Source organism: Rattus norvegicus, chromosome 14 (assembly GCF_036323735.1).
Source record: "Rattus norvegicus strain BN/NHsdMcwi chromosome 14, GRCr8, whole genome shotgun sequence".
NCBI lineage: Eukaryota > Metazoa > Chordata > Mammalia > Rodentia > Muridae > Rattus > Rattus norvegicus.
In genome coordinates, this window is record NC_086032.1 from 20,528,538 (window position 1) to 20,546,037 (window position 17,500).

Sequence of the window (17,500 nt, forward strand, 5' to 3'; positions counted from 1 at the left end):
GACCTGCCAGAAAGAAATGTTGCAACGTTACTCTGATCCACCCTCATTCAACATTTATCTAGTTGTGTTTTGTTCTTTTAAAATTGTAGATGCTCGCAGCCAACCATTAGACTGAGCACAGATCCCAGTGGAGGAGTTAGAGAAAGGACTGAAGGAGTGGAAAGGGGTTTGCAGCCCCATAGGAAGAACAACAATACCAACCAACCAGACTCCCAGAGCTCCCAAGGGCAACCACAGAGTACACATGGGGGGACCCATGGCTCCAGTTGTATATGTAGCAGAGGATGGTCTTGTTGAGCACCAATGTGAAAAGAAGCCTTTTGTCCTGTGGAGGCTCGATGCCTCCATGTAGGGGAATGTCAGGGAGCTCAGGTGGGAGTGGGTGGAAGGGTGGGGGAGCATCCTCACAGAAGCATTAAAAATATTGAAAGATGCTTGCTTTTAATAGCTTCATTGTATAACTCTACCACATTTTCTGTATCCATTCCTCTGTTGGAGGACATCTGGGTTCTTCCAGCTTCTGGCTATTATAAATAAAGCTTCTATGAATATAGTGAAAAAAAATAATGTTCCTGAGTTTTGGTACCAAGAGACTTTGAGGTATCATCACTAGCCAAAGATAAAGGACTTAAAAACTCGTAAATTAAACTTATAACCTTACCACTCTTAATCAAGAAAATGGTCTGTATCTTTCTTTTGTAGATTATCTCACTAGCAGGGTTGTGTTCTCAGTGATTTCTCTCCTCTGACTGGAATTGGAAGGAATGTGAATTTGGGGATTAATGCTGTGGCCAACGGTACGCAGAAATAAGCAGTGACTGGGTAGAATAATGGTTTAAAAGATCCGTGAACCTATGGGTCTTTGGAGTTACGATTTAATTGTTCGAGGACTTTATATTACTGTCACAAACTTTCTGGGTCAACATAAGCAACAGAAAACTACAGCAAACACAGAAGCATGCACTTGATATTTTATTTTTTGAAAAGGATGTAGTTCAGTGACACAGGAGCAGAGGGGAAACCTTCCTTAGTAGTCATCAGCCCTGCAGTGATGAAACCCACGTGTAGACTTAATGCATTCAATTTAAATATACAAGATTCCTTCGGTTCCACATTTCTGTATCATTTGTACATCTGTCCCGATATGTTGGTACTGAGAAGTAATTAGGATAGAAAAGGAAGTGGAGATGTGGATTTTCCACTCAAACCTGTTAAACAAAAGACAATAATGGGTTTATGTCCCAGAAGATAATGTTCACTTGTATATAGGATACAGACATACTCATCCATCCTAGTTTTGTATAATGTTAGTATTTATAACTGACAGTAATTTCCCACAATCAAGATGATGCTTAACGATAAAATATTTAGAACTTGTTTGTGTTTATGCTTGATGGAATGCACAGAGAGACTGTTTGAAAACTATAATTAACCAAACCGTTGATCAGGAGTTAATATTCAACCTTTTTAGCCTTCTATGCAAAAATGCTGTTTTTATGCATTTATTAAATGATGCGGATTTACCTTTTGAGCAAAATTAAAAATGAGTTTTAATTATTTTATAGTTTCTTGTGCATATAAAATATTACCAGTAGTAGTTAATCAACTAATTTTTAAATTGAAGCTGAACATATATTGCTTAAAAATAAGAAAATATTCATTACAGAAGTTTCTGTCTTAAAAGATCACCTAAGTTATAGACACACTTATCAAAATAAAATAGAACCATTGAAGAATCTTAAAAGTATCTTTTTAAAAATGTCAAGCAACGACACATTTAATTGTCATATTTGTAAAATATAAATGAACAAAATCCATTTACACCCATGGAAGAAATGTTCACAAACATTCTAATTTTTCGTCATCTCCTATACAAACATCAGGTGCAGGCATTTATATAATAAAAGTAAAATATTTTTAAATGCTACAAGTATGACATAAAGACTAAATTATTGAGAAATGATGTCACTGGCCTAAGGTTAACTTCTGACCGGAAATCCCATATTGTTAATATTAAATTGCCATTTTTCTGGTTTCAGTGTCTGATTTATTTTAGAGAACGTATTTCCTTTGTGGTTTATTTTTAAAATCAATTACAAGTTAGATGTCAACTAAATGTAATTAAGCTACGTTTAGAATTTTAGGTGCTTCCTTAAAATTCAAAAACCTGTTTTCTATTTTAACCCCCATAAGAATTGCTGTTGGGATCGACAAGTAGAATGCTGCAGAGAAACATTTAAGGTAAAGACGAATCCAAGTGTAATTTTCATCTAATTGAACTAGCTTTCTTTTATGACTTACAATTTTCTGCTTTAGCCAAATTTTATTTAAATTTTATTTCAATTCCATTACTAGAAGAATTTGTGAGATATTTTTCTTTCATTTCCTTATCTTATTTTTGCCGATAATTTAACTCTGCCTTATGTTGAAAATTACCATGGCACACTCACCTGGAGGAGGGTATATGGGTAACAGCTCCACGGGTTCATAGTTTTCTGGTATTGCTGGAGAGACTTTACAAACCGTGGCCAGGTGATCTTGCTGTATTGTTTCATTTTGGTCTAAGGAAAGCACATGGAAATGTCTCACCACCTCAAAGCATATGGAAATGTCTTACCACCTCATGCATCAGAAAAGACCAGGCTGCAAGCTGAAGGAATAGGAAGCTCCTATGAATATACTCTGAATGGCACACATGGGCTCAGAGAAAGGGCTTTTTATTAAATCAAACTTAGCTCAGAGGGTACCTTCCCAGGTGATCTGGAGAATGTAGAGAACCTGTGGTCAATCCAGTGAAAGAAACAAACAGCAAAGGAAGAGAAAGAGAAACAGGTATGAGAGCAGATGATAATTTGTCGATTTACAAAGGTAAGTGCCTTAGCTCAGTTTCTTTCCCAAGGGTGGCAGAAAAACCCTCCTTCTCAGTCACTGTAAGGAGTAACTTAACTGAGAAGAGTAATACCTGTGACATAAGGTACTTTGTCTCTGGATGTTAGCTACCTTGTAGAAGTAAAGGAGTTAACAGAGAGAACTCCTAGCATTGGGAATTCAAAAAATTCATGAATAACGAACATTCTTCTTATGTTCTGTTTGGAGTCATCCACATGGACCTGGCCATAAATTATTGTAGGGATTAAAGCTTTCATTAAATCCAGTAGCATTTTCCTCTAGGATGACAAAATGTACTTGTCTATCATCTATCTATCTATCTATCCATCCATCCATCTATCTATCTATCTATCTATCTATCTATCTATCAGTCCATGTTTCAGTTTGTCTATTTTTATTTGTGTGTGTGTGTGTGTGTGTGTGTGTGTGTGTGTGTAAGTGTGTGCCTGTGTCTCACACATGCTGCAAAAGTCAGAAAACAGCTTGTGTGAGCTAGTTTCCTGTTTAACTTGAACTTTCTACGGGTTGAACTGTCAGGCTTGGGGGGAGACACTTTATCTGCTGAGCCTTCTTTCTGGCTCTTAGATTTTTATGAAGTGGGACATCAGCATGATTTTGAGAATGCTTGTTGGGTAACTGTTGCCTGGAATAGAACTGATGCCCTGAGAGCCAGCCCATCTGTAGCAGCTTTGACAAGACAGGAAGAAGAATATAGACATTGTATTCACCTTAAACTGAGTGTGGAGAGCAGAGTCCGAAGGGTAGGAGAGGATTAGGGCAGGAAAATTGACTTGAGTTTGTGTCTGGCTTGAGGTAACTAGTAAATTCAAGACTCAAGACGGCTTTGTCTCTTTCTCAAAAACAAAACGCTCTTCCAAATTAACCAACAACATGACACTCAATTTCCCCTAAAAGCGTATCCAGGAGTGAAAGTGTGTTAGGATGCTTGTATGGGAAGCTTACCACGTAGTCTTGGATGTTCTTTTTTATTTCAGACATCACGATTTTCTGTTAAGAATGAAAATAGCTGTTGAAATGCGAACGAAATGTTCTGGGAGGGTATTTAGACAATTGAATAGAAAGTACTTAATCTCACATGGAAATCTCAGTTGATTCCTTGTGGGAAAATCTGCTTCACTTGGATAATCTACTGACAATTTTGTCTGTGTCACAGTGGGAGGGAAATAGGGCTAATTGTTTAACCAATTAAAGGCTATATCCCTACTTCCAAAAGTCACATTTTACAGTAATTTATGACTTTAAATCATCAGACTATGTACTCTCAGCAAAGTAGTGAGTGGTTAATTGAAAATACATATTACTTAAAATTCCTAATATACATTCCTAGTTCTTATAATTTTAAAGTTTCAGGAAGTGAAAGACAGGGGGGAAGGGGGAGGGAGGGGGTGGGAGAGAAAGAGGTTGAAAAAGAGGGAGCAAAGCAGGTAGGTCTGCCAAGGTGCTTGGCAGAGTCTTCATGTCCTTCTTGGAAGACGACTGTTTGATCAGAGGCCTAGAGTCTCAGGTTAGCAATACAGAGAGAAACTATGCTTTCCAGGTACTGAGGAGGAAGGCTGAAGGCTTTGCCTCAGGCTTTGAGGCTCACATCCTGCTGCAACTTCTCCCAGGACACCTCCTACCTATGCTCAACCACCTGACTCATTCTGTAGCAGCATGCATTTCTTTTATGCTTCATTATTTCTTTTATGCTTGATTCACATAATTTTTTAGCTCACTCCAGAAAATAGTATCATAGAGACAGGAGAGATCTTGTGTTAATGGTAGTAAAGGAGATGGGAAATCCTGGTCTGGCTCTGATTTATTTTAAACATGCATATCTCCATGTAACCAAAATTCATCAGTGCACTCAGAAGGCAGATGGCCTATGATGGCAATGCACTTCAGTCCTGGCTGTGTGTCTGTTTGTTAAAGAGTTTTATTTACTTCTACTGATTGCTTTGAGGGACTCGGGGAAGTTAACAGTGATAGAACACTCCCCTAATATGCACGAGACCCTGGGTTTAATTTTCAGTGCGCGCACGCACACAAACACACACACAGAGAGAGAGAGAGAGAGAGAGAGAGAGAGAGAGAGAGAGAGAGAAAGAGAGAGAGAGTCATACACACACACACACACACACACACACAGAGACACACACACACAAATACCAACACACCATACACACAGACATAAATACATCCACACATCCTACATACAGACACATACCACACACAGAGACATATATACACACGCATACATATACACAAACAGACACACACACACACATACAAACTCAGACATACACAGAGACACAGACACACAGACACAGGGACACAAAGACACCCACATATTCTATTGGATTTTTTGTTAAAATTATCAATACCCAATTTGATTAGAATAATCATTTAATAGCAAGAGAAAGCAGTATGTCTCCATAAAGTGACTGGTTATTTGGTTTTTAAAGGTAGTACTTGTCTCTCTAGGACTAAAAGATTCCTTGTGAAATAAAAATAGTAATAATATTAAGAAAGTAAGGAAGAGGGCTACAGAATCTTTATAAGTGTGTTATCAATAGTTGTGGTATTAAAAATATTTTTCATATAAGAGGCAACAGTGTAAAAAATTACTGAGACCAACTCCACTAAAGCTTGTAGCTTAAAAAGACTAAGTTTTTGACTTAAAAAGCAAAACAAAGGAAAAAGTTACTGATGAACTATGTCAATCTTTGGTTTTGTGAGCGAGAGCTTACATGAAATTTTTTTTACCAGAAAGACTTCAGCTCAGTTAAGATGTTCAAGATTAAGGGGTTTAGAGAAATTTCATTAATATTTTATTTTCTGTTGGAAACATGGACCAAATACAGGTTCTATAAAACTAACACACTACCCTATCAATAGTCATCTTTAGGATTTCCTTAAAAATATAAAGGAAAGAATAGGAAAATGTTTAAGAAATATTAGCTTAAATTGAAATAGGTAAGAAAACAGCATCAGTAAATTTACAGATTTAAAAGAATAAAATCTTAACTGAAAAATAATCTAATTCAGGGAATCATCTATTCAGAGAAGCCCTGGATCAAATTGCCTTATAAATACTTTTATTAAACTTATAGACTCTAACCCTCATTAGACAAGCTTCCTTTTCCAATGAGCAGAAGTTAGTTAATACAAACAGCTACAATTTGCCAAAGTGCAGAGAGTAAGCACCTGCAGAGTATTCAGCCCTTAACCAGACATCTACGTCATACCTACCCTTAAAGAGCTCAGGGAACACTGCAGAAGAGGGAGGAGAAATTTTCTAAGAGTCAGAGGCCAGGGTAGATTTCTCTAAGTGTCTTCTGGACATGACAGGAGCATTATAACACAAACTCACAGCAGCATTGGCTGCCTGTACACAGCCTGCCCAAGATCAAGCCAGGAGCATTTGAGGAGGAAATCAGGTGACCACACCCCTAGCTGGAAGAGGAAAGAGTCAGTGGTTTTTTCCCTGTGATATAGACAGTGGTGGTCACCATGTAGAGATGGCTCTACACCCATGCACAGAAGGGACACACTCATTATACTCAGTGAGTTATAACAAATAAAAAAGAAAGACATGAAATAGGAAGGATAAAATGGCCTGAGAATAGGAGAAAGGGGATCGAAAAGTATATATTATCAATATATATGTATATATATATGAAATTCTTAAAAAACAAAAACATTTTAAAAATAGAAAAGTAATATTAATATTGTAATAGAAAAGATGGGATCCATCTTCCCAACAAGAAACTAAATGGAATAAAATGTATTCAATGAAACTGATTTTTAAGGTAAATAATGCATAAGAATAATGAGAGCGATAAATGATCAAACCTCTGTTCCTAATGGTAACAATCAAATTTAATTTCACTCATTATTCCAATCCATAATATTTACTTGATTTTCATATTACACCAAAAGTAATTGATGTCACTGTTACTCCAGTCTCTCTGTTCCCAAAATTTTGGTTGTCATGATCACCATGTGAACTTAAGGAATGTAAAATGCAATATGCAGCATGTATGTCACTTGGTGGAGGAAGACATGTGCAGGACCCTCTGTGTGACACCCAGCATCATGAAATAAATCTGTTCTAATCATAATTATTAAATCTATCTCTACATACTATATATAAAATTTGTCCATGCACTCAAATCTACCTCACCCCCAGTACATACCTTCTACTGAAAAAATTGTGTTAGTTTCTGATGGTGATCCATCAAAAATGTCATTTTTCACTCCTCTGTGTTCAAAGATCCCTGATATACTCAGAGAAAGTAAATAGTTCTTGTCTTCACAAAAAGGAATGCATTTACAAAACAGTGAAATTGCCTATTGAACAGCAAACTGTCAATTGGTCTCAAACTAAGTTTACTCTGTCCTTTAGAATTTACACCGTGTCTTCCTCAGAGTTTACATTGCTATGGTGTAATCCAAAGGGTTTATTTAATCTTTAACTTTAAGTCCATCACTGAGTGAAGTCAGGACAGGAACTCCAGGAAGAGGTCAGAGGCTGAAACTGATATAGAGGCCATGGAGGGATGCTGCTTACTTGCTTGTTCCTCCTCATTGCTTGCTCATGCTGCTTTCTTATAGAACCCAGAACCACTAGCCCATGGATGGCATCACACCCGGTAGTCAATCATTTAGGAAAATGTACCACCAGGTGGCCATTGTGGTGGCATTTTGTCTGTTGACGTTCCCTCTTCCCAAATGACTCTAGTTTATATAACGTTGACATAAAACTAGGCAATGTTCATGCCAATGTGTAAGCTAGTTTTCAGACATGGTATAATAAATTCAGTGTTGAGTATAATAGAAGATGAGTATTGACCAAGATCTGTTGAACAACCAATAAATATTTAAGGGCTACTCTGTGTATATAGGACTGTCATGCTAGATTAAAGATATAAAAAAAGTTGACTTATTCTAATAGTGAATTAAGAATATGCATAGCCATGGCGGATTTTGATTGAAATTGCAAATGCATTTAGTCCCCCATTCAAATGATTCGATGTGTTATATTCTTCTGAAATCTGCCCTATTTATTATTTTTCTCTAAAAGAGTCTAATTTGATTGTGGCAAATTCTAGTTTGGGGAATAAGGGTCCTCATGAATTCCAACTTAGTGATTTGGGGTGTTTGAAGGAATAAACCATGTGTGTGCCTCCTCATTACAAAGGAGTGCATTACAAGAACAACTCTTGGGTCATTTTGCAAACAAATGATGATAGAAAGTGATGAACTAATAACAAGAAATCCTTCAAGTTTTCCCTGATGTTCGGAGTGTGAAGACAGAGTAATACAACTATTTCTCATCAGGACCTTCACATCTCTTCATACTGTTTAAATCTGAACCATCCCCTTTCACAATCCTGGGTTTGTAAAGACATCAACTGAGTGGAAAATGGGTAAGGCACACATGCATTTAAGGCACAGCTCACCAGTGAAGCAGTGAAGGACAAATATTACCTCTCTGGCACGCATGCTCAGGTCCATCGTTTTCTGGTTGTATTGCTGCAAAATAAATGACATTTATTATTCCGAATAGACATATAAGCCATGAAATAAATAAATAAAATAATTGTCTGAACTATAGTGGATATAATTTGACTTACTTGCTGGAAAATACCTTTAAAATAAAACAATATGTTTCTAGGGATTTGTAGGGATCAAGACAGGTCATTTGTTGCGAGGCACTGAAATGTCTCTGTCACTCCTGACACATGTGATCATTTGAGTGATTGCACAGTCTGTGGATCTGGATAAGAGTTTGTCATCCAGAGTGACCCACTGGACCTCTCTCCTCTTGCTTATAACATTCTACCGAAGTACTTTAATCCCTGGCATAATAGCAGTATTGATACATGCCTTTATCAGAAAGGAAATAATATTAGGACCTTTGGCAGTTATTGCTTGATATTAATACTCCTGACCATTATTATTGTAGTGAAACTATACAGTAAGTTTGTTTAAAACTAAATCCCCCCATTTTATTGAAAATAGATTTCTCTCCTTCCTATAATATATCCCAATTCCAGTTCCCTTTTCCACTCCTCCTCTGTTTCACTACCGGCCATCTTTCTAAACAATGTAGACTGTTAGAACACCATTTACTTTATGTGGTTTTTTTTTTGTTGTTGTTGTTGTTTTGGGTTTTTTTGGAGCTGAGGACCGAACCCAGGGCCTTGAGCTTGCTAGGCAAGCGCTCTACCACTGAGCTAAATCCCCAACCCCACTTTATGCATTTTAATACTTTACTTCTTGATTCCCCAATAGAGAACTTACCAGAGTGCGAGTGGAGGGGAAGGCACGGTTCACAGTATAGCCCCATGGATTCTTAGCCATGTGATATTGATAAAGACCCTTGAGGGCTTGTGGTGGTTTGAACGTCTGAATGGATTGGTAGCATTTGTTCTAGAAATGAGAAATATTCACTGTTCACGTCAATGTTTCATGTTTTCTGGGTATCACAGCAGATATTGAATTAGATAATCTATGATGGCAGAAATCATCCTGCATAAAATTTACTATAACAGTATTTACATCTGTAGCTTATCGAAAATTAAAGCTATTGTCTTATTAAGAAATATTTCTAGACAAATTATATATCATGTATAATCACAATGTTATATACATAAATAGACTTTTGTGATATGTAGTTGATATATATTTTGTGATATGACATTGACATATATATAACACATAACAATATATAATTAAAATATAATATATAATATATATAGCAAAAGTTTTTATAAGAAAGGCAAGGAGGAAAGACTGAATTAGAAGGTGTGCTTCTCATTTTCATTTCTTTCAACAAAGTCCCAAGGTCTTAGAAGACAGGTAAAAAAAAAACCCTTTAATTTTTCTGACTCCAGGCACCAACACTCTTAGAAATTGCTTAATCTCCCTGATTGTGTCTGTCACCACACATATAGCAGTTTAATAACTGCATACTTGAATTAGCATTGCAGTAAATCCTAGAGACTTGTCTGGCTTGATAGATTCCTTTTAGAGGTTATGGACAAAAAGCACAATAGCCTCTTTCTTCTGGAAAATTTTCTTTTTTATTATGGATGAGAGAGAACGGATGTACAAAATAGACACACACACACACACACACACACATTTGCATCTATTCAGGTATTTGGGGCATATGCTTCTGTGAATGTGTGTAAGTAGGTTGGCATATGTATGCCACAGTGCCTATCCGTAGTGTGGAGGTCAGAGAACAGTTTTCAAGATTCTGTTCCTTCCGTCCTCCATTTAAGTCTGGAGGTTGGAACTCAGGCAATAAGGCTTGGCAGCAAGCAACTTTATCCTAGAAGCCTCATAGCTGATGCATAGACAGGTCTATATAATGTCCTTCTTGGCTAGAAATCAGAACAAAGAAACTAGATAAACTATGTTACTGCTTACATATTTGGGGAACTAATCACAGAGATGACATGAGTTGTGGAACACTCAAAAATGTAAATATGATTTTCCTGAACTTATCAGTTGCATGAGAAATGTAGTGTTTTTCTTCATCGTTTCATAAGATGCACCAAACCCCAAGCCACTACCAATTTATATGGCTTTTAGATTTCATATTGCTAAACATTATTATTTGAAATTATTTATTTTATATTTATTATAATTATTTCAAGTTATGTCACTTGAAAGAAAATTACTTACCTTTATGGGAGCTTCAACAGATTCCTTAAGAAGGAAGAATAACATTACTTACGTGGTCTCACCCTATAGTCAAACTAGTGTATTAGAGAAAACTAATTGAACAATTGGGGGTCTAAATCACTACTACTAAGCAGTTATATCATTCATTGAAAATTTCATAAATTAAGATAAATTAATTAAAACATTAATTATCAGGAACATAAAAATTAATGCCTACAGTCAATAGGCACGTGACACAGAAGATCACATAACACAAGTCTGATGATGTGCATGCTGTAAGAAAGTGCTGTGTGCACTTCTGCGATCAGATCAAATGAGCTCATCGGTACCCAGCAGGGCAATATTCCTTTTAAACTCAGAACTGTATGGCGTAGAGCTCCCTGTACCTTTGTTTCCTAGATCCCTTTCCTAATGATGTTTATCACCTTGATATTCCTACCATGTTTATCACTTTGATATTCTTGGCATATCTCCTAACTCAAACCCTCACTTACTCCCATTGTACAAAAACAACAAAAATTTAAAGTTTAAAATGCATCAGAAAACCCAGTGAGTACGGGTGCTAAGAATTGAGAGCTACATCACTGAGCCAATGTTCGATGTTCCTAAGGAAACTTCAGAAAGCAACGGCAGGCTTTTGATTTGACGCTGGTTAGATTTAAGCTGTACCTCATGTCGAGGAGGTACTTGGTCTCTACCGTGAAAGGGCACTAAACAGGAAGCACTGGATGCTGTGAGGATGGCCACCTTCAGCCCTCACCCACACAATGACGGTATGCTTCAGTTAGGGCTTCACGCAAAGTCTATTTGCAGAAAAAATCTGCTCTTTCTTTGCAAGAACCTGCTTATTGATGTTAAACTTAGATGAACCTTGAGAAAGAACAAATACTCCCTTATGGCTGAATTAGGAAAAAGCTGGAGGAAGCTGAGGAGGAAAGTGACCCTCTAGGAAGACCAGCAGTCTCAATTAACCTGGACCCCTGAGATCTCTCAGACACTGGATCACCAACCAGGCAGCATACACCAGCTGAGATGAGGCCCCCAACACATATACAGCAGAGGATTCCTGGGTCTGGGTTCTGTCAGAGAAGATGCATCTAACCCTCAAGAGACTGGAGGTCCCAGGAAGTTTAGAGGTCTGATTGGGTGGGGTGGGTGGGATGGTTGTGGTGGTGGTGGTGGTGGTGGGGTGAAGACATCCTCGTGGAAACAGGGAGTCTGGGGAGGATGTATGAGATGTGGAACAATCGGAGGATGGACCGGGAGGGGAATAAAATCTGGAGTGTAAAAACAAACAAACAAACAAACAAACAAACAAACAAACAAAATGACTCAAAGAAACAAGAACCGTTGTTTTACTTTTAAAGTGAGGAGGGGAATCTCTCTTCCTTAAAAAAATAAATTATTAATTCAAATATTAAATGTAGGGCTTTTATAAATGTCCTCAGTATGTCGTGAAGATCGTATTATTGAATGTAATAGTACAACTCAAAACTTTTAAGTAAACAAAACTCACCATTTGGGGAATGGGAATGTTCTTTACGGTTTCCTTAAATAAACAAAGAAAAACAATATGACCTTTTTTTCTATGGCGTTGATCATGACACAATTTTTTTCCTCTGTCTCTACAAGGGAAAATTACCCCTTCCATAAAGCAAGAATCAAATGGATTCTCCACACTGCAGGGGGGTTTGTTGATTGATATCTGAGAAGCAGTAGGTACACTGGATGTGAGCTTGAAGAGGAAGAAATGCTTCCTGCTCATTCATTGTATCCCGAGTCAGAGGAAGCCATTCTTAACACAAGTCGTTAGATATTCAACAGCTACTCGAGATTAATTCAGACAATGCATTCATAATTTCGTTTCAATTTATTTGACATTTGCTTTATGCTTTACTAGAAAAATTATACCACTAGGGTCATCAATATGTTTTTGGCAACAAATATATAGTGCTTACTTATGTGTATATTGATTTAAATTTAAACGAGCGAATTAAATAAATGTCATGCAGTAACCTAAAAGAAAAATCTAAGTAGGAAAAGAGAAGGGTGAGAACAATTTAAAACTGAGGATTTTAAGAATGAGGACTGTTAACTCAAGAATACTTTAGAACCTGTAGAATCTGGAATAAAATATATCAATTGATTCATGTGAGTATGTTGTGTTCCACTATATCAGAGTTTTCAAAAAAATGGGTGTCCCATTCTTTATACATGATTTTGGCTTATAAACATGTTTGTCTTGATATTTAACTAATTTTTAATTTTCATTAATTTTAATTTAGTTCAAAGAAAAGCATTTCTTATTCATGTGCTTTAAATGTTGTCTTCTGGAAAGGAGACAAATGAACTTTTCTGTGTCACTTACTGAACTGAATTGTGGCAGCTTTTGGTATAATGTACCAGTAAAGCACTGGACTTTAGTAGATACTTTCTACTTTAAAAAGAGGGCTAAGTAATGGTCCACAAATACCCTTTCCTGGGGTGTGCAGGTATATCCTGGGGTATACTATTCCTTCATAGTAGGCTATGCAACTTCTGTAAACTATGGAAATATATCTTTTCACAATTACAAATAAAACACTCATCTTCTTGTTAAAATGACATAGCTTCATAGAAACATCTATTTGCCAAAATTAATACATTAAAATGATCAAGTTTTACCTGACCAGGGAAAATGACCACATCCACAGTCTGCTTAAAGTCCTACAAAATAAAATTTGATTTTATAATTTTGATAAAATGAAAGGTTAAAATATATTTAATTTACAAAGTAAAGACTTACTTCTTGAGAGTTATCCTTGGACTCCTTAGAAAGAAAGAAAAAAGTTATTTACCTCATAAATATTTGCACTCAGGGAGCCATTAGGACATTTACAATTAATATGAATCCAAATAAGCTTTCAGGGTCTTTATTCCAGCTGCTTCCACCCCATTGTGTGTGTGTCAGACCATATGCTTACTAAGTGAAACTCTTGTGCGTTCATAGTAAGGTGTCTTACCTCACCGGAGGAGTATTGCTCCATCCTCTAGAAAAACAGAAAATCCAAATACAAAGTTTACTTCTGTGGCTTATTCATAATGTGGAGATATTTTGCCATTTTGTAAAGGGACATGTCGTATTTTCTGGGAACCCTTTGTTTTCCTATTTAAAAGCAACATCAGCTTAAAGTGCGGATGGTTACTGCTGTACCAGAAACCTCTAAGCAATTTGACACATTAGGCATGCACTTAAATCTATGGGGCACAAATATATTTTACTTTCATTTTTTAAATTGGGTGAAAAACCCAAGACTTTGGAGGGAAGTGTGTTGGGGGAAGATAGAGAATGTTGTAGGGGAAATGGGAGGTAGACATGATTATATTTCGTAGTTAAGCTGTAACATTTTTAATGGTGAGACCTGATAAAATGACATACTTGCTTCTGAGTCTGACAATAGGCGTTTGTTCCTGAGAAAACCATAGTAGAACAATGAAATGGATTCCCACAAGTTGTTCTTTGACTTACACAGATACAACATGGCATGAATCACATACCCCATAAATACTCAAAGAAATAAATGTACTTTTTGGTTAAGAGAAATATTATTGGAAAGTCATCTGTCAAAGAAAGTGGACAAATTTGGAAATTACTCTTAAAACATTTTGTGTAAATTTGTGTGATCACAAAGCAGATTGAGGATCATGATGTACTTAAGAACCCCCTCAAAGATTCTCACTCACTCTTACAAATTCTCTTGATCACTTTTCTATTGCTGTAACCAAATGACATGTCATGGGAAATGCATAAAAGAAAGCAATTAATTTGGGCTTACAGTTACAAAGGGTCAGAATCCATGGTAGAACAGAGAGAGAGGCAGAAGGTACAGACAAATGCTTAAATCTTTATATACAACTAGGAGGTAGAGAGAGAAACTGGCGACAGAGTCTTTTCAAACCTCAAAGCCCACCACCAATGACAAATCTTCAATAAGATCTCATGTCCTAATCCTTCCTAAACAAACTTACGAACTTATTATTCTTCAAATTGTAATGTTTGAGAGTATGTATATAACCCAGCATCAGTCATGTGTATCATAGAACATAATATATATATATATATATATATATATATATTATTCACTCCTATGATCTAGTATCTTTGATATGGGAAGGTACTATGCAGGTTACCAAAGGAAAAACATAAAAACCAACTCAGGCACAAAACATTCAATCTATAATCATTCTACTTTTGACATGAATATTACTGTAATATATAAATTAGAGTGGAGGGATTAGGATATTTGGAAAGTAATGTACAAGGCTCCCCCATTGCTTGTCTATTTTAACTTAGATTCTGAACCACGGTAGTCAAGAATGGCGTCTTGTGATTTGGTTTAGTTGAAATTTTCATTTTTAGCTGTGTCTTTCTTGTGATTTTCAAAACATTTTATCAGAGGAGTGAAAGCAATTTAACTGTTAAATTTAAGCAGATATAGAATAAAACTCCCTGACTTGTAAGGAGAAAGTTCATAAAGTTTATGCCCACCTTTATGTCTGGTATAAAACAGGGCCACTGCTACATTCAGTCACAGGTTCAAATGACCATGTACATGTTCCTATCTACAGGAGAGGCTCACTCTTCATCTATGTAAATGAGACTAGAATGTCTTAATTTTCTCATGGTGCTTACCTGCTTTGCAAGAGCAACAGCCAAAAGGCAAGTAAGAATGATGAACTTCATGATTAATGAGTCCTGTCAAACAGATAAGAAGTCAATATTTCTGTCTTTAATATCAAAATTGTCTTTACTGGTTGTGTACTAACTCATCTTCATCTCCTCTAGTCAAGAAAGGAGAACAGAGGTTGGCAAAAGCAGATTAATTTGGAGATCATGGATATACATGTGACAAGTTCTTCATAAAGATAGTATAGTATGACATTTTTGCTTCTGATATAAGGTATCTTCTTCCAGCCATAATAAGTTAAGATCATTTATCAATTTATTCATATTTGCTACCATCTCTCAGGAGCTTTAATGAACCCAAAAGATAAAAGTGATATATAGTATCTATATTATATATAGTCTATTAGGACATGTTTTATTTTTAATTATGTATATGTGATTGTGACATCAGTGTGCAAGTATACTCTCAATTGCCAGTTCTGTTAGGCCAGTAGAGGGCGCTAGTATGAGCCAACTGCCAAGTGTGAGGACTCTGTGCTACAATGAAATCTAAGGAGTGCTCTCCATTTCGGAGTCATGTCTTCAGCCCTAGGACAAATCCTTAACAATTAATTTTCAATTGCAGGGAGAACAGAAACACCAGTAAACAGAGAGAACTCATGGATAAAAGAGTGCTCCCCTAAGTCGCTTTGCTAGGTTTCTAAGCCTTATCAAAGGGTCTCTAAGCCACCTCAATAAGTCTGGCTCCTTAACAGGAGGATATAATACTGTGTTAGCCATCAAGGTCCCAAGGTTAAGAAAGCCATCTAATATGGTGCCCTTCATTTCACACATCCAGATAACGACAGATCTTGCAAGATTTCTAAGATTCTTTCAATTCAATTTGTCTGTACCCCAAGACTACGTACAATGAGCTATCAAAATAAGCAGGAACAGTGCCTGCAAAATGAAATAAAGTCATTCTTATTCTTTATTTGGTATAGGATAATAGCTTGTTGTTTATATGCTACAAAAAATTAAATTACTTTAAGGGGCATGAAGTTTTTTTTTTAAAAAAGTAGTAACTATACCAATGACATAACTCTACACAATTAGGAAATATGTACATGAAAGAATTTTTCTGTATTAAGAAAAATACTTGCAATGTCCAAATTTATAATTATTTTTTACCACACGAAAATGCTGGTTTGCTTACTTTTCTTGAAAAAAATATGATACTTATTTCAGGAGCATTTAATTTTGAGATATAATATAATAATTATATATAATGAATATATACTATTCATTTTTTTACAAATGGTCAAATCAATTTTTGCACATATTTTCTGTTCCTTGGATAGAATAAATTGGACTTGGACAAATACAAAATTGGAGTGTGAAAGAAATGTGTTCTAGTTAGCTGTGTTTTAGTATGTTGGTAACAGAAACATAGATAGATGTGATTAATAAGCAGTTGTTCCATCCAATCACAGAGGTAAGTATAAGAAACTCGTAGATAAATATTGACGTCTGGGTACCAAACATCAAATAGACCATGCCCTGGATTTCCAAAATCCTCATTTTGGTGACCTCGCCTTTTAACTAAGACGTAGGCACTCATTCTTATGTGGAATTGTCTCGTGTCTATACCAAGATCAAAAGAAGAAGAATTGTTAGATTTTGTTAGTTAAAAATATATAATCTCAAAGAACTTGAAGGTACAGTGTCTTAGTTTCTTTGTAGCTCTTTGGCATAATATCATTCTGTATCACAACAATCTTTAGTATATTGATGTAAACGTTACCTTGTTTCCTAAACTGAAGACGAGCTGTCCAGGAAATGAGAGACCTGAGATGAGTTCTCCATCCCTATTTAAACCTCACTCCTCTCTGATATGGTAATTGTGTGGTTTAAAAATAACATTCGAGAGACTTGTATTCTCAGAAGTCGCCATGATTAGAATTGCTTCCCTTTCGGTTTGAATCACTTATTCCTGGGAGTTCTCCCACTTTGGATGATTTAGAACATGATAACATGACATAAGGATGGCACGACTATGACATCAATAGTATGCTTACCTGTGCTCTGTGCTTTGGCAGCTCACGCTTGCCTTGTACTGGCTGCATCATCCAATGGGTAGGTTTCCCCTGTAGGTGTTTTGATGTCTCTATTTCAAAATGTCCATAGACATTTATATTCTTTATAAACCCTAAATTGTATATTCTGAAATATAAGTTAAGTCTAAAATGTTTGCCTCATTTTTGT

The 17,500-nt window shown here is 36.2% G+C and overlaps 1 protein-coding gene across 2 annotated transcripts; it reads right to left on the bottom strand.

The window, feature by feature from the left end:
- Positions 1-960: 960 nt before the first annotated feature.
- Csn1s2b (casein alpha s2-like B) lies at positions 961-17,081 on the bottom strand. Of its 2 annotated transcripts, NM_173106.2 has the most exons (11): positions 17,040-17,081; positions 15,263-15,325; positions 13,376-13,399; positions 13,255-13,296; positions 12,107-12,139; positions 10,591-10,614; positions 9,199-9,327; positions 8,383-8,427; positions 3,853-3,897; positions 2,451-2,561; positions 961-1,208 (listed from the first exon to the last, which is right to left on the bottom strand). In NM_173106.2, exons 2-11 carry the CDS (start codon positions 15,311-15,313, stop codon positions 1,203-1,205), a joined length of 510 nt encoding a protein of 169 aa, NP_775129.1. In that variant the 5' UTR covers positions 15,314-15,325; positions 17,040-17,081; the 3' UTR covers positions 961-1,202. The 2 variants fall into 2 exon arrangements, with proteins under 2 accessions (NP_775129.1, XP_063128958.1); XM_063272888.1 differs by lacking the exon at positions 17,040-17,081 and having other exon boundaries at positions 15,263-15,327.
- Between the last annotated feature and the right edge of the window lie 419 nt (positions 17,082-17,500).

What these genes read in the sequence shown, in the direction of transcription:
- Csn1s2b (NM_173106.2), bottom strand. Translation starts at nt 15,313, where the DNA reads ATGAAGTTCATCATTCTTACTTGCCTTTTGGCTGTTGCTCTTGCAAAG. An exon ending in TGGTCATTTTCCCTGGTCAG is followed by an intron (nt 12,140 to 13,254) that starts GTAAAACTTGAT and finishes TGTTTATTTAAG; the next exon opens with GAAACCGTAAAGAACATTCC. An exon ending in TCCCCTCCACTCGCACTCTG is followed by an intron (nt 8,428 to 9,198) that starts GTAAGTTCTCTA and finishes TTTATTTTGCAG; the next exon opens with CAATACAACCAGAAAACGAT.